At 37.2% G+C, this 19,912-nt stretch overlaps 4 protein-coding genes across 5 annotated transcripts; 3 read left to right on the plus strand and 1 right to left on the minus strand.

The window, feature by feature from the left end:
• Nucleotides 1-85: 85 nt before the first annotated feature.
• On the minus strand, nt 86-961 carry LOC141828701 (uncharacterized). Its single transcript, XM_074716159.1, has one exon. The coding sequence runs from the start codon at nt 959-961 to the stop codon at nt 278-280; it is 684 nt and encodes a 227-aa protein (XP_074572260.1). The 3' UTR covers nt 86-277.
• Nucleotides 962-2,382: 1,421 nt separating this feature from the next.
• On the plus strand, nt 2,383-6,192 carry LOC141826781 (eukaryotic initiation factor 4A-1-like). Its single transcript, XM_074714082.1, has 5 exons — nt 2,383-2,545; nt 3,447-3,516; nt 3,635-3,741; nt 3,852-4,282; nt 5,405-6,192. The coding sequence occupies exons 2-5, from the start codon at nt 3,449-3,451 to the stop codon at nt 6,038-6,040; spliced, it is 1,242 nt and encodes a 413-aa protein (XP_074570183.1). The 5' UTR covers nt 2,383-2,545; nt 3,447-3,448; the 3' UTR covers nt 6,041-6,192.
• Nucleotides 6,193-7,069: 877 nt separating this feature from the next.
• Nucleotides 7,070-14,065, plus strand: LOC141828022 (serrate RNA effector molecule-like). Its single transcript, XM_074715368.1, has 12 exons — nt 7,070-7,554; nt 7,629-7,720; nt 8,557-8,611; nt 11,018-11,092; nt 11,275-11,349; nt 11,454-11,501; nt 11,685-11,753; nt 11,835-12,641; nt 12,726-12,774; nt 13,147-13,409; nt 13,487-13,666; nt 13,790-14,065. The coding sequence occupies exons 1-12, from the start codon at nt 7,154-7,156 to the stop codon at nt 13,848-13,850; spliced, it is 2,175 nt and encodes a 724-aa protein (XP_074571469.1). The 5' UTR covers nt 7,070-7,153; the 3' UTR covers nt 13,851-14,065.
• A 273-nt stretch (nt 14,066-14,338) lies between these two features.
• LOC141827703 (uncharacterized) lies at nt 14,339-17,666 on the plus strand. 2 transcript variants are annotated; one of them, XM_074715020.1, is made up of 3 exons: nt 14,339-14,716; nt 16,211-17,349; nt 17,445-17,666. In XM_074715020.1, exons 1-2 carry the CDS (start codon nt 14,399-14,401, stop codon nt 17,309-17,311), a joined length of 1,419 nt encoding a protein of 472 aa, XP_074571121.1. In that variant the 5' UTR covers nt 14,339-14,398; the 3' UTR covers nt 17,312-17,349; nt 17,445-17,666. The 2 variants fall into 2 exon arrangements, with proteins under 2 accessions (XP_074571121.1, XP_074571120.1); XM_074715019.1 differs by lacking the exon at nt 17,445-17,666 and having other exon boundaries at nt 16,211-17,423.
• Nucleotides 17,667-19,912: the final 2,246 nt, after the last annotated feature.

The following is a 19,912-nucleotide window of genomic DNA, read 5'->3' on the forward strand; positions in this document are numbered from 1 at the left end:
TGGTGCAGTCAGTAACAAAGCTGGTGCGCTAGAGATGTTGCGTTATCAGAGGAAAGAATGTTTCAGAAGCAAAGACTCTGAGAACTTGGAATCGATTCCTTCCTCTTCCTTTAACAACATCCACTACTTCTTCTTAATCACATAAAAGTTTCAGGAATCATGTGAACTTTTTTGAGCTTTTATTTTGAAATGATGGAGCGCTGTTAATGCATTTCAACGCTGCGTTGGAAATTCTGTTTAGCTCCTCCAGTTCTAGTTATTGAAGAGCGGCACTGCCTTATGGTGTTCCTGCGGAAGAGGATAAGGAGGGCAAGACAGCAGCACTGCATTCCTCCTCGCGGAGAAACCTAGTTTGCTTCGCGATGAACGCCTCGACAACTCGTCGGAATTCCTCCGCCTCCGCCTCCGCCTCCGCCGCCTTCTCGTCTTCGTACTCCTGCACTGACTTGGTTCTCTTCACCATTCCTAAATCCGTCGCGGCCCGCCGGAGCCCAGGCCGCGCCCCCCGTCGCCGCCTCATTCTCTCAGACCGGCTCCTTTGGTACGCCGGCGTCTCGATGCAAACCTCCTTGTCATCGTAGATCACTTCTTCCGGCGGAGATGGCGCCTGGGAACAGGGTAGGTGGCCGCCGCTACCGCGGCTCTCGAGGAACTCTTGGTAGATCATATCGGCGGCGGAAGCGGAGGAGGAGTGCGAAGAGTACCGTCGGTGGGATTTGGAGAAGAGGAGGAGGACGATGGCGTTGCCGATGAGGAAGACGAATCGGGGACTGAGGAGGACGGCGGTGAGGCGGCGGAAAAAGTCGGCGGAGAGGCGAGCGGCAGCGGGAGCGCGGGCGTAGGACCAGGAGAGGAGGAGGACGGCGGAGGCAGCCTCGAAGAAGCGGAGCAGCATGCCGATCTGGCGGAGCAAGTGGCGTCGCCGCATCGCCGTCTCCTTTTCCACTCGCCCCTTCCACATCGGACGACTCGCAATTAATCAATCGAGATCAGGAGAAGTGGAACTAAGACTAAGAGCCCTCCGATCGTGGTCGATTTGGGGGCATTTTATAGGCACGCAAAGCATGTAATTGTCGTTAAGGATTTATTTTTAAAAATATTTTTTTTATAACCATTTCATTCTAAATAAATAATATATATATATATATATATATCTTACTGAGGTATAACTTTAATGCATCAGATTCATATACCTATTTGTTATAACCGTAAGAGTGAATAAAAATTAGATTAAATTAAATTATTAAATCAAAATTTTAAAATTTTGTACAATATTATTCAATAAGAATTTTAAAAATAAAAAAATAAAAAATAAGAAAAACCAATGGCATTATTATTATTATACAGGAAGGTAGAGTAGCTTGTACATTTCCAAAGCTTGGGCCACAATTTACTACTAAACCCTATATACGCTCGCTAGGTTGGCCGTATTAGACATTATATTGTAATTTTTGGAGGTGTTCTTTTAATAGAAGTAACTATTAAATTTTGTGTAAATTTTTATAAAAAAAATATTATTATGTTCTTTGAAAAGAAATTTAGAATATTAAGTATTATAATAGCGTGAACTTTTTCTTATAAAAAACAAATATTCTTTTTAATTTTATAAATAATTTAATTTATAAAATATAATTTTTTAATGCTATTTTACATGTCTAAAAACGTATAGTAAAAACTTAATGATGACTAAATTTGGACTAAAATGGACAAAGCAAACATACTATGAGAAATTGATTGGGCTTCATCAAAGACTTTAGTAAAAAGATGAAATCTATCACTTTAACGGTCATATATGATCAGTTCTACGACCATCTGTGACCAGTGCCCCGGGGTCGATTAGATAAATAAAAAAACTACAGCTGACATGGTCACTATGGAAGAAAATATTATATCGTATTACATTGGCTTCATCAAAGATGATAACTATGTTCATGGATTGATTGAGCTTAAGCTAATGATTTAAAGGATCATGATAGCTAAGTAGAATGATTAAATTAATCAAATTGAAAGAATCAATCATATCGATTAAATCGAGTGAACAATTGAATTAATCCAATTAAGTTGATCAAGCAAATCAAGGGAACAAGATTAGTCCAATTAAGTTGATTGGGCAAAATAGATGATGTAGCTGATCAAGTGAGAGGTGAGTAATCAAGTTATATGGACTTCTTTTAAATGAATTTGAAAATAAAAAAACAATTTTCTATTTTTTAAAATACATAATAAATTTGGAATTATTAAAAATTGAAAGGAGGAGCGTGATTGGCGGATGTGAAGTAGCGCTAGATTTGCTCTCACGTTGATTTATTTGTGGGCCCAATTTTCGCACCACCCTTCCGGCCCAATTAACTTGGTCCAGACGAAACCCTAAATAAGAACCACCGCCGTCGCCGCTCTCTCTTCCCTCTTCCACGGCTCTTAATCGCTTTGAGATCGACCTTCCCCGCTGTTGAATCCGAGCTCCATCTCGGATTCATCTGCTAATCCAATCCCTCTCTTTCACTCCATCTCCTCGACGCTCCAGCGATCTCTCTCTTGCAGGCAGGTGAGTATCTGTTGGTGCACATCCTTTTTTTTTCATGGTTTTGGTTCTTCTGAAAGATATCGCGTCGCTTTGCATGGTTTTGATCCACTAATGAAAAAGACTTTGCTTTTGTGGAAATATCGACTCTCGTGTGCCCATCTACTACCTTTTAACCATGGTGTAATTGCCAGTTTGTTGATTTTTTTTTTTTTTTGCGTCTTTTGTTTGTATGTGCGATGGCTAAAAGTCAAGCTTTACTCGTGTTTCCGCTTTTCGTAGATTGGATGATTTGCCGATGTGATATGCGAGAGCTGGTTTCTCCTCTCGTCTTGTTGTAGGTACAACTACAAGTCGTTATTGGGTCTGTGCCGAAGTCCTGTACAGAGTTATATTGACTTTCGGTTGATAAAATTTCATATAAATAAAATTTGCTCGCTGCACTTCGTTGATGATAATGCTGTGGTTGATGTCGTTTAAGTTGGTATTAAACGTTTTAGTTAACTGCTAAACACTGTAATAAGTGGTTTTTCTTTATTCGTCCAACAAAATCTGAATCAGTTGATGTTAGGAATATCTCATTGAATTAAAAGATACGTAGAACAGATTTATAGCTTTTTTGTATGGTTTCCCATGCTCTATGTTTCTCTAATTCCATATAGTGCTCTATTGATCCTAAGACGGATGTTTCAAGCTGATATAGGCAGTCTGATTATACACAATAACAAATTTTCTGAATTTGATATTTTCTTAGAAAAAAATGGATTGTTGTCTACTTACTGGTTCTGTAGAACTTGAACACTGTGGTTATTATCTTTCTTCTTTAATTGTCTGAGCATTGATTTCCTTGTCCCGGTTGTTACATGTCTAATGCATGCTTGCTATTCAACCCATCAACTTCCTACAATTGTATGCTTGTTCTCAGATATGGCTGGATTGGCACCTGAAGGATCACAATTTGATGGGAAGCAATATGATTCCAAAATGAACGAGCTGTATGTCATCTTAACCATCTTTTAGCTATTGCATTTTTGTTCCCCATTATTCACTAATATTTATTAGGTTGTCATAGCATAGACATGTTTGTTAATTTTTTCTGTATGGTTGGTATAGACTGAATTCTGATGGACAAGAATTCTTCACATCGTATGATGAGGTTCATGAAAGTTTTGATGATATGGGACTTCAGGAAAATCTTCTTCGGGGCATTTATGCTTACGGTGAGACAACATGCAACTTATCTATGTAAATTATCATCATATCAATTGTTTTTTTGCACATAGATGGTTTGAAGCTGGGCAAAATAATATATATATTTTTTAATTTACAGGTTTTGAGAAACCCTCTGCTATCCAACAAAGAGGAATAGTCCCCTTCTGCAAAGGACTTGATGTCATTCAACAAGCACAATCAGGGACTGGAAAAACTGCGACTTTCTGTTCTGGAATTTTACAACAGCTCGATTATGGTTTGGTCCAGTGTCAGGCCTTGGTACTAGCTCCTACAAGAGAATTGGCACAGCAAATTGAGAAGGTTATGCGAGCCCTTGGTGATTATCTTGGTGTTAAAGTTCATGCATGTGTTGGTGGGACTAGTGTAAGGGAGGACCAGCGAATTCTCTCAAGTGGGGTGCATGTTGTGGTGGGTACTCCAGGTCGTGTGTTTGATATGTTGAAAAGGCAATCCCTTCGCCCTGACTACATTAAGATGTTTGTCTTGGATGAGGCAGATGAAATGCTTTCCCGTGGATTCAAGGATCAGGTTAGCTTAATGCTTTTGGACACAGCCTGTGTAACATCAAACATTTAGCCTTGACTACATTATCTCTAGTTTGCTCATTATTATCAACAATAGTACCTAGGATCCTTGTACATAATCTTCATTGTCCACCTTGGTTGCCATTGTCTATGCGTATCACTGTGAATAAGTTTCTTATTACTATATTCAATCTGTTGTTTGATTGAGCTGCATGCACATCCTAAACTTTTGTAGTGGTGACTGTAATAAAAAATAGATTACCTTCAAGGTGGAAGAACATGCAACTAGAACAGCATCCTAAAAGATTCTCAGACTATAAAGTTTAGAGAATGCTATCTTTTACAGTGTATTATCTCTCTCATTTGCTCATTGCTTTTAACAAAGGTACCTGTATGCCGAACTAGGTCCCTTGTTTTCATAATTTTCATTGTCTAATGTTTGTTAGGCGCACTACACCTGGATCTGCATTGTCTATGAGCATCACTGAGTATGAGGGTTACTGAGAAAATTTTTCTTAATAGTATGTTCTTTTGTATTAGTCTGTTGTATGATTGAGCTGCATGCATATCCTTTTTAGTGGTAACCATAATAAAAAATAGATTGCCTCTATTCTTATAGATTACATTCATTGTCGAAGAACTTGCCACAAACAGCATCATACAAGATTCTTGGCGTATAAAATTCAGCAAGTGCTAGTTTTAAATTGAATTAACTGAATTGTTTGTGGAGATGTTGGTTTTATTATTTACATCTTTAATGGAATCATGCAATTGTGATTCTTTGTTTAAGCTGTCACACCAGTTGATGTTGAATTATCATTGACTGCTTATGAATCCATTTCCATATCAATTATCAAGTGCTCCTGCTTATATCTATTTACCGAATTTTCCATCTTTGTAAAATTTTGAATTATAAGAATTTTGTTTTAGCTATTTACTCTCTGATTGATACTTTAATACCATGTTTGGTTACACTGAAAAACACTATTACCTGGAATGCTTAATATTGCCATCTGATCATATGCATACTCATGTTTCTGCTGAATCTATTCAAACTTTTGCGTTGCTCGTCTATAATATTTGCAACTTAACATCTAATCAATTGACTAATTGTTTGCTGTTTCAGATCTATGATATCTTCCAGCTTCTCCCGTCGAAAATTCAGGTTGGTGTGTTCTCTGCCACAATGCCTCCTGAGGCCCTAGAGATCACCAGGAAGTTTATGAACAAACCGGTTAGGATCCTTGTTAAGCGAGATGAGCTTACCTTGGAGGGTATTAAGCAGTTTTACGTCAATGTTGAGAAGGAAGAGTGGAAGCTAGATACACTCTGCGACCTCTACGAGACACTGGCCATCACTCAAAGCGTCATCTTCGTGAATACTCGTCGCAAGGTTGATTGGCTCACTGACAAGATGAGGAACAGGGACCATACTGTCTCAGCCACACATGGAGACATGGATCAGAACACTAGGGACATTATTATGCGTGAGTTTCGTTCAGGATCCTCCCGGGTGCTCATCACGACCGACCTCCTTGCTCGTGGCATCGATGTCCAGCAAGTCTCGCTTGTTATAAACTATGACCTACCGACGCAACCGGAGAACTATCTCCATCGTATTGGACGAAGCGGGCGGTTTGGGAGAAAGGGTGTTGCTATAAACTTTGTCAGCCGCGACGATGAGAGGATGCTTTTTGATATCCAGAGGTTCTACAACGTAGTGATTGAGGAGCTGCCTTCCAATGTTGCGGACCTCATCTAAACCATCTCCTCTCATGTGTTGTGAGATGTAAACATTTTATGCTTTTGTAGGATTGTGTTGGTGTTCTAACAGTATCAACTTCATCTACTTTTTTGTGGTAATGTTTGAACCATTAGACTTTTATTTATTACAAACTTCAATTGTTTTGCAAATTTATTTCAATGTTTTGTTTGTTTTGGATTGGATCCATACTCTTCCAATTGTTGTTGATGATCATATCGTGTTTTTAATGTGAACATTCTGTATGAGACCATTTTTTTAAAGATTTTACATGCACAATGTTTACGTTGATATCATATAGAATCTTAACTCTAAATACTATTTATTCTATTTTTTTTTGAGAAAATCCTTTTTAAACTATTTAAATTAAGTCAAACTGTTTTCAATTTCAAATATTTAGAATTACTTTTTTCTAGATGAGAGACACGTAGAATTATAAACGAGCTAAATTATTTAAATTTTTTTGATAAAATAATTGGAGTCAAGACAAATGAGTTAAAAATTAATCGAATTGTTGAAATAATTATTCGAATTTGGTTAGATTTATTTTTATAAATTTAAATTTAATTCAAATTTGACTTCAATTTAATTTAAAATTGGCTTATTTAATTCATTATTAAGCTTTAATCTAATCTATTGCTGTTTTGATCAGTGAATTTAATATTATAAAATTAATATTTTTAATAATCTTGTTGAACTATGATTCATATTCTTTATTCATAAATAATTTATAATTTTTATTTAAAAGTTGAATACATATATTATTTATTTATTTATTTTAATAAATTATTTAATTAAATATATATATATTAAATATTCGTAGATAAATTAAGTGTTTGATAAGTGTTTATTCGTAAATATTATTCATAAATATTAATAAATTTTAATATATATATATATATTTAATTTAATGAATTCTTTAAATTTATTTATTTAATTAATTTTATGAGTATGGAATGAACGTAAATATGGCTAACACTAGCTCTACCCTCTAGATAATATTTGTTTACTCGTTTAATCACGCTTCATCTCTCCGACTACGCCTGCGAAATTCCGTTTTTTAATCTCTTCGCTAGGGTTTCCTCATCGCTGCATCTCAACGTTCTCTTCACCATGGCGGAGGTCATGGATGCGCTCTCCGAAGCCCTTGATCGACACCGGGATAGCCAGCCGGAAAACACCCGTAGCAGATCCACCTCCCCTCTTCCCCCGCCGCCTCCTCCGAGGAAGAGCGATTTAGATTCCAGGGAGAGGATAGATGGCCCACAAGATGACCGTGACTGCTCTCCGCCTCTTCTCCCGCCTCCTCCGTCTGGAGCTCCTAAGGACGAAAGGGACCGGGAGTATCGCCGCAGGAGTAGCCCCAGCCCTCCTTCGTACCGTGATCGCAGGCGCTCGCCTCCGCGACGGTCCCCTCCTCCACGGGGGTCGTTTAAAAGAGCAAGGAGGGATGACGGTGGATATGATCGTCGTCGCGGTAGCCCTAGAGGAGGTTATGGACTGGATGACAGAAGGTGAAGTTGAACTGTGTGATATCACGAGATTCAGTCAAGGCTTTCTTAAGTTGCTCATTTGCTTACAATTCTAGGTATGGATATGGTCATGGCGTTGGATATGAACGGGGTGGAGGAAGGTACGGAGATGAGAGGCCTCATGGCCGTTATCTAAATCGTTCACCAGGTAATCATGAATTGATACATAATTTAATGGATTTAACACAAAGGTTTCCTTCTAAGTCCTAAACATGCATTCTTTTGGACCATCCACTTTGAGCTATTCTTTCTTTCTGGGCCTGAATGAGATAAGGTTTCAGCGATTTTATTGGTCTGTTCTATCAGCTATCAGCATATAAAAAGTATAAGCTGGAATGATCCTTCTCACGGTAGTTGTGTTATGAACTGAGATTCATTATGACAACAAAATTGTCACACTTCATATGGTTCTTACATATAAACGTCGATATGATGATGCATTGACAAACGTTCAAAAATTTATGCTATATATGATTTGCATAGTATTGTGTTGTAGCATAAAGAAAGAAGGTTTCATCATTGTTTGGTAGATAGGTTTGGTATTGAAAAATAAACATCATGGTCAACTTACAACTTTGAAATTATCACATTGTTTGAGATTGGAAATTGAAGAAAGTGCAGATACCTAAACTTCATGTGTGTGCATCATGTTCTGTAAACTCATTGGATAAATGGACTTCTGATTGACTTTATGTTGAAATAAAAGATGACAGTATACATGACATTAAGTGTAAAATTCTTGTTCAATATTTGACATATTGTATTAATGTCAGTGGTTGTACATGGTATCAATGTCTCACACACATACTAGCTATGCTAAATAAATTTTGTTTTTACTAATTCTCTTTATCTTGTTGCATCAAAAAGTTGAATTACTATGCCAAGATGCTATGCTAATAATGCTGGTAATCTCGTAAGTGTTGTTAAATGACTTTTTATGGGCTTAATTTCTGACTTTTCTGCTTTCTTGTGTTTGCTTTTCAGATTGGCCTGATTCAGGACTTGGTGGCTATGTTGATGGCCCTGAGGTTACTCAGAGGTTTGCTCTTTTTGTTATTTTAAAGTGCTTTCCAAATACCTGTATAACTGATTTGAAGTTAATATAGGAATGCAGTTATGTGTTTCTTAGAACTGCCACGCTTATTCTCTCAAGTGGATATATTTAATTACTGATTTTCTATTGGGAAGTTAAAACCTGAGACACTAGTGATTAGTACTTTTAGATGACTATGGTTATGCCTGCATCTTATGTCAATATTCATATGCTGGTACCTGCATCTGTGTCCTATTCTTCTCAGTTTGTTGACTTTATCTTGTCTTCTTCAATGTTTGTTGACATAAATGTACAATAAACTTTGTAAACTCACCACCACCTTAATGTTTCTTGTAGATATAATTTTTTCTCTTTCTTTTAGTCCATCTAGGCTATGAGAGTTAGCATAATGAGTTATTCTATGAGCACCCACATGATTTTATTCTTTGGATAATATAAACGACTAGTATAATAACCAACTGCCTTACTAGTCACACTATTTTGGTTGGTTGTGGATCTTATTACTTCATTGAACTCTCTGTAGGTAAAATGGGTGAAATCTTCTAAGCTGGCTCTTTGGTGCTTTCTACTGTTTTTTTTCTTACTCGATACCCTTATCTTCCTGTGACCAAGGCTCCCAAAATTGTTATTTAGATGCTTAGGAGGTGATGCAAATAGTGGGATTCATCATGTGGAGAAATTGATAAAATTTGCTACACTGAGAAGAATACTATGCACATGAATTGATTCAGGAATGAAGTTGGGCTAGGAAAAAGAAACTATTTTATGAAAGAAGGAAATAGAATGCAGTGTTGGTGTAATCGACCTCCGGTCAAGACTAGGTTGACTAAGTTTGAGTTGACTCTAGTTGAGTTTTGATATTTGATTAATATGTTAGTTGGACGTCAAGTAGGTTAAGGTTGATCGAATACTTGACAACCGATCAATATATTAGTTGGTAAGAGGAAAGTCCAAGTGAGTCATGATTGATGGATACTTGGCGGTTAAAAGTCCAACATGGAGTTGACATGAGGCGTGAAATCCTGATAGATTAAGGTTGAACGGATGCTAAGCAATAAGGGAGTCTCCGACAGATCAAGGTTGATCGGATGTCAAGCAATGATAAAGTCCTAGCAGGTCAAGATTAATTGGATACTAGACAACGATGAAATTTCGACAGATTAAAGTTGATTGGATATTAGGTAATGGGAAGTCTCGGTAGGTTAAAGTTGATTGGATGCTGAGCAAAGGAAGTTCTAGTAGATTGAGATCAATCATATACCAGGCAAGATGAAAATTCAATCTTAGTAAGGCTGAAACATGAGTATTAGTCGATTGATAGGTTGTATCGATTGATCGATGGATTCTAAACTCCGAAATTGAGGTTTGAAGTTTTTTAGGGTGTGCTACAGTAAATGTACCATAGTAATTTGATATGGTAATTGTGTCGGCAATAACTATACTATAATGATTCGTTACAGTAATAGTAGATTGATGAGTTTGATCAGTCGACTGGTGGCATTGTAGCAGCGAACAAAAGCTTCAAAAATTGATTGAAAAACTTGATTGATCGTAATCAATCGACTGATGGAGTCAACTAATGTATCAAAACTCGACTGTGGGTCAACTGATTAAGCAATAGTCGACTGATGGTAATGGACAGTCGACTGGTGGTAAGATCAATCAACTGATAAGTGAAAATCAACCTAAGCAGCAACCTATAAAAGAGGATTTTGAAATGATTTGAAGGAGTCGATTCTTGAGGATTTGAAGACGAAGTGTTGCTGTATTTCTTACCATCAAGAGGCAATCCAAAGCCATGAGAAAACATCCAAAGCAAAAATTTCACTTGTAAAGTTATTTTCAATTTTATTTGTATTTGTGTCTTTGTATTGCTTGTATTTGATGTGAAAATGTGGTAAGAGGTTTCTCTGTCTCCGAAAGATATCCGAGAAGAAGGTTAATGGTGGTGGTCGTTAGTACTAGGCCTTAGATGTAGTCGCTTTGCAAGGCAGTGAATCAAGTAAAATCAAGTGCATTAGCGTTGTGTTTTGTTTTGTTTTGTTGGCTTCGCTTCAAGTTTTCCATTGCACAACATCATCGAAGTGATCGAAGCTATTCATCCCCTCCCTCTCCCTTCTAGCTCGGGCAGGTCCTAACATGCATAACATGTATTAGCACTTGTTTATGTTATGATAAATAAAGACAAAGAACATGCCTTTTATATATACATTTGGCACTATACCAAGGTGTTTATGTGCTCTATTATTATTTTATTATTATTTTTGTTTCATACTTTTCTTCCTCCCACTTTAATATGTATTCTCATTGTCAAGATAACTTTGATATATTTTTTCTGAAGAGAACTGAATCTGTTCTTTGCTTTCCTATTTGCATTGGTTATTCTTACAGGGGAGGTCTGATGTCATACAAACATTTTATTCAGGAACTTGAAGATGATATTTCACCTACCGAAGCTGAGCGTAGGTACATATCAAAAGGAAAATAATTACACTATTAAAAGTGAGATTTTGTGAAGCATTGTCAGTGATGGCAATAATTGTTGAATCTATAGAGTTTTTGCAGTTCAATATTGGATTGTTTTTCATTTTTCATGTTCTGTAGTTGTTAAGCTAGTAAGATAACTTTAGCATATTCTGATCGTTCAGGTATGAAGAATACAGATCTGAATACATCTCCACTCAGAAAAGAGCTTATTTTGAAGCTCACAAGGAAGAACAATGGTACAAAATGCAAATTATATTAAAAATATTTTAAGATTCATATTGTGATACCTTTGCATCTCATCTTTGCTTTATATAACGAATGTTTTTGTGTATTGGTGTAGGCTGAAAGACAAATATCATCCGACTAACTTGGTTGCTGTGATTGAGAAGTAAGATTTGGTTTATGATTGGATTCTCTTTCAAGGTTGTGTCAAGAGAAGAATTTCCTTCCTCTTTTTGTATGTTTCTGCAGTGTAATTCGGTGTTTGAAACTGCCACATTGGTCATGATTTTTGTTTATATTTTTATCATGGCATCTTCAGTTTATTATTACAAACTGTATGCTGTTACAGGAGGAAGGAACGAGCTAGATTTATAGCAAAGGAGTTCTTGCTTGATTTGCAGAGTGGGACACTTAACCTGTAAGAGTCTTTTTTTCCTTCTTATCTCGTGTTTTTTTCCCCTCAAAGATTCTTATCCCATCAACATTTTCCAATGTTTAGTGGCCCTGGCCTAACGGCTCCCCCATCAAGCAAATCTGGGTATAGCAGCGAGCCAAACTCTGAAGATGAGTCAGACCCTAGTGGCAAAAGGAGAAGATACAATAGAGGAACTGCAAGAGAAAATGATCTGGTTTCTGATGCACCCAAGGCTCACAAAGTTACCTCTGAGCCTCGGCGAATTCAAGTTGACATCGAACAAGCACAAGCCTTGGTTCGTAAACTTGACCTGGAAAAGAGTATCCAAGATAATATCCTCTCCAGTAGCGGCCATGATATGCTGGATGCAGAGAAATCTCATGGAGGATCTATGGGTCCAATCATTATTATACGCGGCCTCACGACTGTCAAGGGCCTTGAGGGTGTTGAACTTCTTGATACATTGCTCACATATTTATGGCGTGTCCATGGTCTGGATTATTATGGCATGTCTGAGACATCTGAATCAAATGGTCTTCGACATGTCAGAGCTGATTCTAAGACTGCTGATGGAAACGATGCTGGAGGCTCTGGCTGGGAGATGAAGCTGGATTCATTGTGGCAAGCACGATTGCAAGGCCAGGATCCCTTGGAAGTGCTGGCTGCCAAAGAGAAAATTGATGCATCGGCTACTGAAGCCTTAGATCCTTTGGTGAGAAAGATAAGAGATGAAAAATATGGTTGGAAGTATGGATGTGGAGCTAAAGGTTGCACTAAGCTTTTCCATGCTCCTGAATTTGTTCATAAGCATCTCCGATTGAAACACCCTGACCTTGTTATTGATTTAACCTCAAAAGTTAGAGAGGAACTTTATTTCCAAAATTATATGAAGTAAGCACATAGATTATTATTGTGCCTGAAAATTATTGTTTTTTTTTGTATGAACCTTTAATGACTATTTTTATCTCAATACAGTGATCCAAATGCACCTGGAGGTACGCCTATAATGCAGCAGTCGCAACTGGTATTTCTTCTTTCTTTGTCATAAACTGAACCAATGGAACCTTTTTATTTGTTTTTCAGCTCCTTTTTACCCTTGCTAGTGTTATGGTCCCATATTAGATATTTAGTGAATGATATTGTGTTACAGAGACCAACACGCATGCAGGATATGCACATGTATTGGGTTTTCTTCTGGTGTTAGGATTCACACTGCACCCTCATTAATCAGAAAAATAGGGTACTCCTATGGGTCAAAACAAAATCTATATATATGTATACTTTTTCTAAAACAAGAAATTCACCATAGAACTCAATGACAGAAGATTCTCACACTGAGATTATCTAAATTATGACTCGTGCTTTTTTGCATTGACTCCTCTCTTGTTGCATGCAGAAGGTGAAAATGCAAAGGCGTAGGCCTCTGTTAGATAATCGCCAGAGCGATGAACGTAGCAACCGCCGGGATTTTGACAGGCAGGATAGAGATGCTGACAGGCATGATAGGTTGGACAACTCATCTCGTGATATCAATGGTGGCTCGGATGACAGCCATCCTGACAAACCTTCATATGAAGCTTACGCGGGACAAGGTGTACATGGAGCTTTTCCTTCGGATGTTTCTGCACCGCCTATCTTAGTTCCTGTTCCTGGTGCTGGGTTAGTCAGCAATCACCCTTGTTCGGTCCAAACTATAGTACAATTCAAGCTTTGCCCAACTTTCTATCTTTCTACAGGCCACTAGGTCCTTTTGTCCCTGCCCCACCGGAGGTGGCAATGCGCATGATGAGGGATGGTGGCGGACCGTCATCATTCGAACCTAATGGCGGCCCTCGTGGTAGGAAAGGAAGACTTGGTCCATCTCCAATTCTTCCTCTGCCCCCAGTGTTCCGACCAGATCCACGACGCCTAAGAAGGTTTGTTGATCTACTCTTCATTTTTCCTACATCAATGTAACATGTAGCTTCTAGCTTTTGAGTTTTAGTTACCTTGTTTGTGGAATGAAATTTTTGTGCACTTCGTCATCACCTTGCTTGCAGCTACCGAGATCTCGATGCTCCGGAGGACGAAGTGACTGTTATGGATTACAGGAGCTTGTAGGACACTAAAACTTAGGAACACCCTATCGGCCATCTCTTGTGGATGATGAGATTGTAGCTAGTTGACTACTTGCTTTCAGAAGAGTGCAGTGCTCGTTGATATGCCCCGAGTCGGAACCATCATTCATAATTTGCATATCGCCTCCTCCCTTTTGTTTAACTTCATCGACGATAATTGCAAGTGAGAATTTTTGATAATGGATTTATGTCACTTGTGTTTCTTCCAATTGAAATTCTGTGGGTATCTAGATGGGATTGAGAAATGGAAACCAAACAATATTTAATGTAGATGTTAAATAGGGAATTAATTTGGAGAACTTAATTCATCAATTTTACTAAAACTATTTTTTTTAATTATAAGAGGTATATTTATATATTAAATAATATACAATGTAATTAATTTATTAATATTGATTAAACTCGCAGATGAATGCAAGAGAAAAACCTTTGCAAATCATGTCCGTTCTTTTAACGGGATCCTCCGTTCTTTTCATCGACCAATACAAACCCACCCAAATCCTTGTCCCAAACCACCCGGCGGCTATCGTGATGCACCCGATCCACGCTCAATTCCGATGCCCAAATCCCTCGGCGCTCTCCTTCTCCCGCGCCACACTCTACCCCGTCTCCGTCCGTGCGGCCAGCTCCGTCTCCGCCAGGCCGAGGAGGAAAGGCTCCGCCGCCAAGAGCGGCGACGCGGTCGAGGAGGCGTCGCTGCTCGTTCGCCAGATCCTACGGAAGTCCGGAGAACGGAACGAGCCCGTGGTGGTCACGCTCAGCAAGTTCGTGAGGATCGTCCGCACCGAGCACTGCTTCCTGCTCTTTGAGGAGCTCGGGAAGCGCGACCTATGGCTCCAGTGTTTAGAGGTGTTTCTCCCTTTTTGGATTTGGTGTTTGGTAGATTTTCAAATCCTGATTACTCCAATCCATTCAGCGTCAGTTTTTTTTTATAAAGCTAATTCACGGTTGATTGGTTTCCGAACAGTTCGTTCACTGTGCTGAAAGATAGTATTTTAATCTATAGATTTTACTATAGAATAGTATATTTTAATCTTTTGGGGAGTTTATGTACATAGATTCTGTGTTTCCCTCTATCATGTGTTGTCGATTATACTTCTGTTTGTCTGGTGAAATATTTTTCGCAACTGCATTAAGGATCTTATTTTTTACCAAGTTTTCGTTGGTTATAGATTTTGTGGTGGAATATTGCTATTGCATTCCATAGGCGAAAGTATGGGTGGTAAATGACTGAGATTTGGGAATGCTTCACCAATTTGTAGCTGGGGAAATAACTGCCACTTTTTTGGGGAGGAGAAACATCCACAGCCTGTTTACAACAGCCGCAAGCAGCGAAAAAAAGCTTTAAGATGCTTATTATTCCCTAATATGTAATAAAAGCATAATAATATTGGTAATTAACATAAATGGAAAATGCATGCATGATTGTATTATGGTAAATGGACAAAAATATCTAAAGTGGATCAGAAAAGATTTGGAGACAAATTTGAAAGTGATCAAACCAGTTTAGGTTGGTGAATTAGAGCAATTAAGAGTAATCGGCTTCTTTTAACAATTAGGACAAGTTTTCTTTCTTTTTTTTTTTTGGGTTTGAGTACAAATTGTTTGTTGTGAGTGCCTTTCAATTCCACTATCAGTAGTAATTTACTTTACTTTCATTGTTTGACATTACTTACAATGCATTGAAGATGCACTATAAAATAGTCAATTTTTTCTACTAGCTCAAGAATATTTCACATTATAGGATAGGACGCTATGTAATTTATGAAGCATTGAAGCTCATTGAATTATGTTATTTTCTTGATGGAACTATAGAAGCTGGAGAAGAATGCAATATCATAATAGTTACCAAAACAATTGGACCGAGTACATTGGCTTACAAGTATATTTATTTACCAATGTGCTACAATGATCATTTTAGGGGGCACTGCAGGAGCAATGTAGAAGTCAGTTAGCATTTCAGCCAATAGCTATAAAGGTTACATGTTCTTTTTGATAACCTGCAAATGCCATGTCATTTGCTAGAAGTGTTCATGCTATGAAAAAAGTCTATGGCATGTTTCTCATCATCTTGAATTCCTCGAGTTTCTAGCAATAATTTTTTTCATTGGATCCGCTTATTTTTTTTTTCAACATACAATTTCCTATGAATTATGCTTTACTTTCTACGGTTCACTAATTGCCAATACATTCATAATAGTACCATTATAACCATAAGCTTTAGTTAACTGAAATAATTGTTATGTGCTTCCTTTCTTTCTCTTTGCTACTGGTGCTTTTTGTCGAGTTATTATTGAAGGGTCAACACCTTTGTATGCCCAACATTGTGTTTCCTATAATTAGGTATTCAGATGGATGCAGAAGCAACGTTGGTATATTGCTGATAATGGTATCTACTCAAAATTAATATCTGTGATGGGTAAAAAGGGCCAGACAAGGATGGCCATGTGGCTTTTCTCTGAGATGCGAAATAGTGGATGTAGGCCAGACACTTCTGTGTACAATGCATTGATCACGGCCCATCTTCATTCACGAGATAAACCCAAGGCCTTGGCAAAAGCCATAGGATACTTTGAGAAAATGAAAGGAATTGAGCGGTGCCAACCGAATATTGTTACATACAACATCCTTTTAAGAGCATTTGCTCTAGCTGGGGATGTGAAGCAAGTTGGGACATTGTTCAAAGATCTTGAGCAAAGCATTGCCTTTCCTGATATCTACACATACAATGGTGTCATGGATGCATACGGAAAGAACGGGATGCTCAAAGAAATGGAGGCTGTACTTTTGCTCATGAAAAGCAATCAGTGCAAGCCAGATTCGATTACATTCAATCTCCTTATTGATGCATATGGGCGACAACAAGCATTCGAGAAAATGGAGCAAGTATTTAGAAGTTTGTTGCGTTCAAAGGCAAAGCCTACTCTTCCGACATTTAATTCAATGATAACTAACTATGGTAAAGCTCGACTCAAAGATAAAGCAGAAAATGTTTTGAAGAAGATGGCTGATTTGGGTTTCAAACCAAGTTATATCACCTATGAGTGCCTCATTACAATGTATGGATATTGTGATTGTGTCTCAAAAGCTAGGGATATTTTTAATGAGATGATAAATACACAAAAAGAGGTGCAGATTTCGACTCTGAACTCTATGCTTGAAGCATATTGCCAAAATGGTTTGCCCAATGAAGCAGATCAGCTATTGGATTATGCAATTGAAAGGGAATTGGTTCCAAATGCTTCAACTTATAAATTACTTTACAGGGCTTATGCGAAAGCTAACATGAAAGAGCTTATTAATAGTTTGCTAAAGCGTATGGATGCTCAGGGTATTGTTCCAAACAAGAAGTTCTTTTTGGAGGCTTTAGAAGCACTTGGTTCTGAAACAATAGTTGAAGCTAGTACAACAGATACTTCACATGCTCAGCTAGTCAAATCCTAGATGTCTTCAGTCATTAAGAATTAGCCTACATTTTTCTTGTGAGTGTTTCTTGCAAGCCAAAAGGCAATATTGTTAAGAATTCAGTTTATATAACTATATCATTCTGCTTCAATGGTGATGGTTGTTTCTGTAGGAATCCAATCATCAAAATCTTTTTAAAATATGTTGCAGAAGCAAGTTTAACTGATAGTTGCAGTGGTAAGCCAGACATGCCTTCCATGATTCAGCCTAATGCCTCTACCATTAATTGCTGCATATTCCCTCACCCTTGCTAAAGATCTCCAGCTGTTTTTGCATAGAGAAATGCATACAAATAAGCTGCAGTTTTCAGACCAATTCCATGCCTAAACATGATTTTCAGGTGAACATATCTATTTCTAGACCAGTTTTTCAGATACGTGCAGTAGATAATCAGGATTAATTTTCAGGCCTATTTAACATAATTGTGCTGCATAACCTGTTATAAAATAAACAACTCAAAGCACTAGTATACATTCTGAAAACATTGATCAACATACAATAGTATCCAAGAGCGGTTTACTACACCTTAAAAATTGCCATCAAACCAAATTTACTATGCTCAAAACACAAGTAGAAGACACAGAATAGAGTTGTTTTACAAAGTACTAAATAAAAAGTTTGTTCATCTTCTTCAATCTTATAGCCCCAGCAGATGGAACTCTTTGATAGTCTTGATTCTGTAGTTGATTATCTATATCAATTTCACAAACTCTCCTCATCAGAGCATCAACGATGGCTTATCAAAATCAGAAGCATCATTACCTGCACCTTCAAAAACAAGCAGGATTTTAAATATAATAAAACAACAAGAAGAAATGCATGCTATTCAAATACTTCTCAAAAGAATAAATTACAGTAAAGTTGGTATTACTGAAATTCAGAAGTCTCCAGACAAAAGCTAGCTGAAGCAAAGAAAAGGAGAGTCAAGCTTTATTGATCACATCACATTAATCTCTTTTTCCAAGTGCTTATATTCCTAGATCAGAACGTATTCCCTTGACACTTTTTGATGAATTTAAGTTTTACTAACGAGCATTGAAGTGAAAATTTATGGGAGATCCACGATTTATGCTAACACACTATTCTTCCATTCTATGTTGATGCTCCACTGTGATTTTATTGTGTAATTTCAGTATGCTATCGAGAAAGTTTGTATTAAATAAAGAATAGCTAAAGGTTTGCCTTATTGCCAAAAATCTTATTTACTTGCCAATTAACTTAAGTCTACACCAACCATAATTAGTTGAGCGTTGATTTAAGACCAATAGTTGCTGACCTTGATCATTTCATACAAAATTATGGAGTGTTGGTGTCAGTTTAAATATTTTGCTAAGTGGAGTACCACCTCTTTGACCAAGTTTCATGTTTAATCTCAACTTTCATACAGAATTAGGATTGTTAATCTTTGTTTTCTATCCACTTACTAAATTATGATTAATTTCTGCTCTCATAAAGTGAAGCATGGATCTTTAGGGAAATACTAGCTCCAAAGAAGAGATTTAGAGTCCAACAACTTCTTGTATGTTATTTGATTCTCAAAATAAACAGTTAAATGATACGCCAAAAGGAAAATAGTTCCTTACAATGCAGGTTTGGTGAAGATCGAACTTAACAATCACCAAAAATTACAACAACTAAAGGTATCAGTTTACCCAGCACTTGAACTATCTTGCCCAAGAGAATAGTGTGATTCCTAATGTGGAAGGCATTACAAAGGTTTTACATAGTTTCCTACCCAAAATTCTGTTTAGGAATCTGGTAAGCACATAGTTTCCTTTCCAGTATTGCAATGTCTCCTTTTTGCCAATTCATTGCTTTATATAAAATATATCTTAGCTTACCTTCTGTCATAAAAGGAACTTCCTCTGCCGCTGCGTTGGGCGAAGTTCTCGTGATTTATTTCCCTTCCAGATCACGTGGGGTAGTCCTAGAGGGCTCCCGGAGTGAGGGTTATCACATTTTGCTACAATAAAAGGAACTTCCTCTAATGCCTTGCTCATCATTTGTTCTCTATTAGGGGTGCTCATTTGTTAATTAGTAACACACAAACTTATCATTATAGATAAATCCATTAAAGTGATCCAATTTTGTATATTTATTCATGATTTTATGGTATTGGATGTGGACTTATATGTGCAGAACGTATTAGTCCGGTACCATTAGCATTGATGGATTGCTAATAGGGTTGAGTCAAATATATATGAGTATGGTCCCCGTAGGAGAAATATTCTAACGGCTATCATGCTTTCCCCATCAAATCGAGATTTCGAAGTTGTGGCCCTCACACCTATGAAAGATCAAGCCCTATGGTTGTTTGTGTTTTGATCTTCAACTTCTTTCAACGACAATGAAATCGAAGATGTCACCTGATTGGATATTTTATTCATTATGTATTTTAATTAAATTTTTTGAAACATATATATTATATCTTTATATTTAAAATAAGATTAAAAGTAACCTTAAAATAAATTTATAACAACTGTATTTATTAACCATTTAAAATTTTAACTTAATTGAACTTACAAATATTATCAAACAATATTAAAAAAAAAGTTAATTGTGCAGAAAGAAACGTTCTAT

The sequence above is a fragment of the Curcuma longa genome, chromosome 4 (assembly GCF_044706935.1).
Source record: "Curcuma longa cultivar G26 ecotype Majalengka, Jawa Barat chromosome 4, ITB_CL_G26_1.1, whole genome shotgun sequence".
NCBI classification, from domain to species: Eukaryota; Viridiplantae; Streptophyta; class Magnoliopsida; order Zingiberales; family Zingiberaceae; genus Curcuma; species Curcuma longa.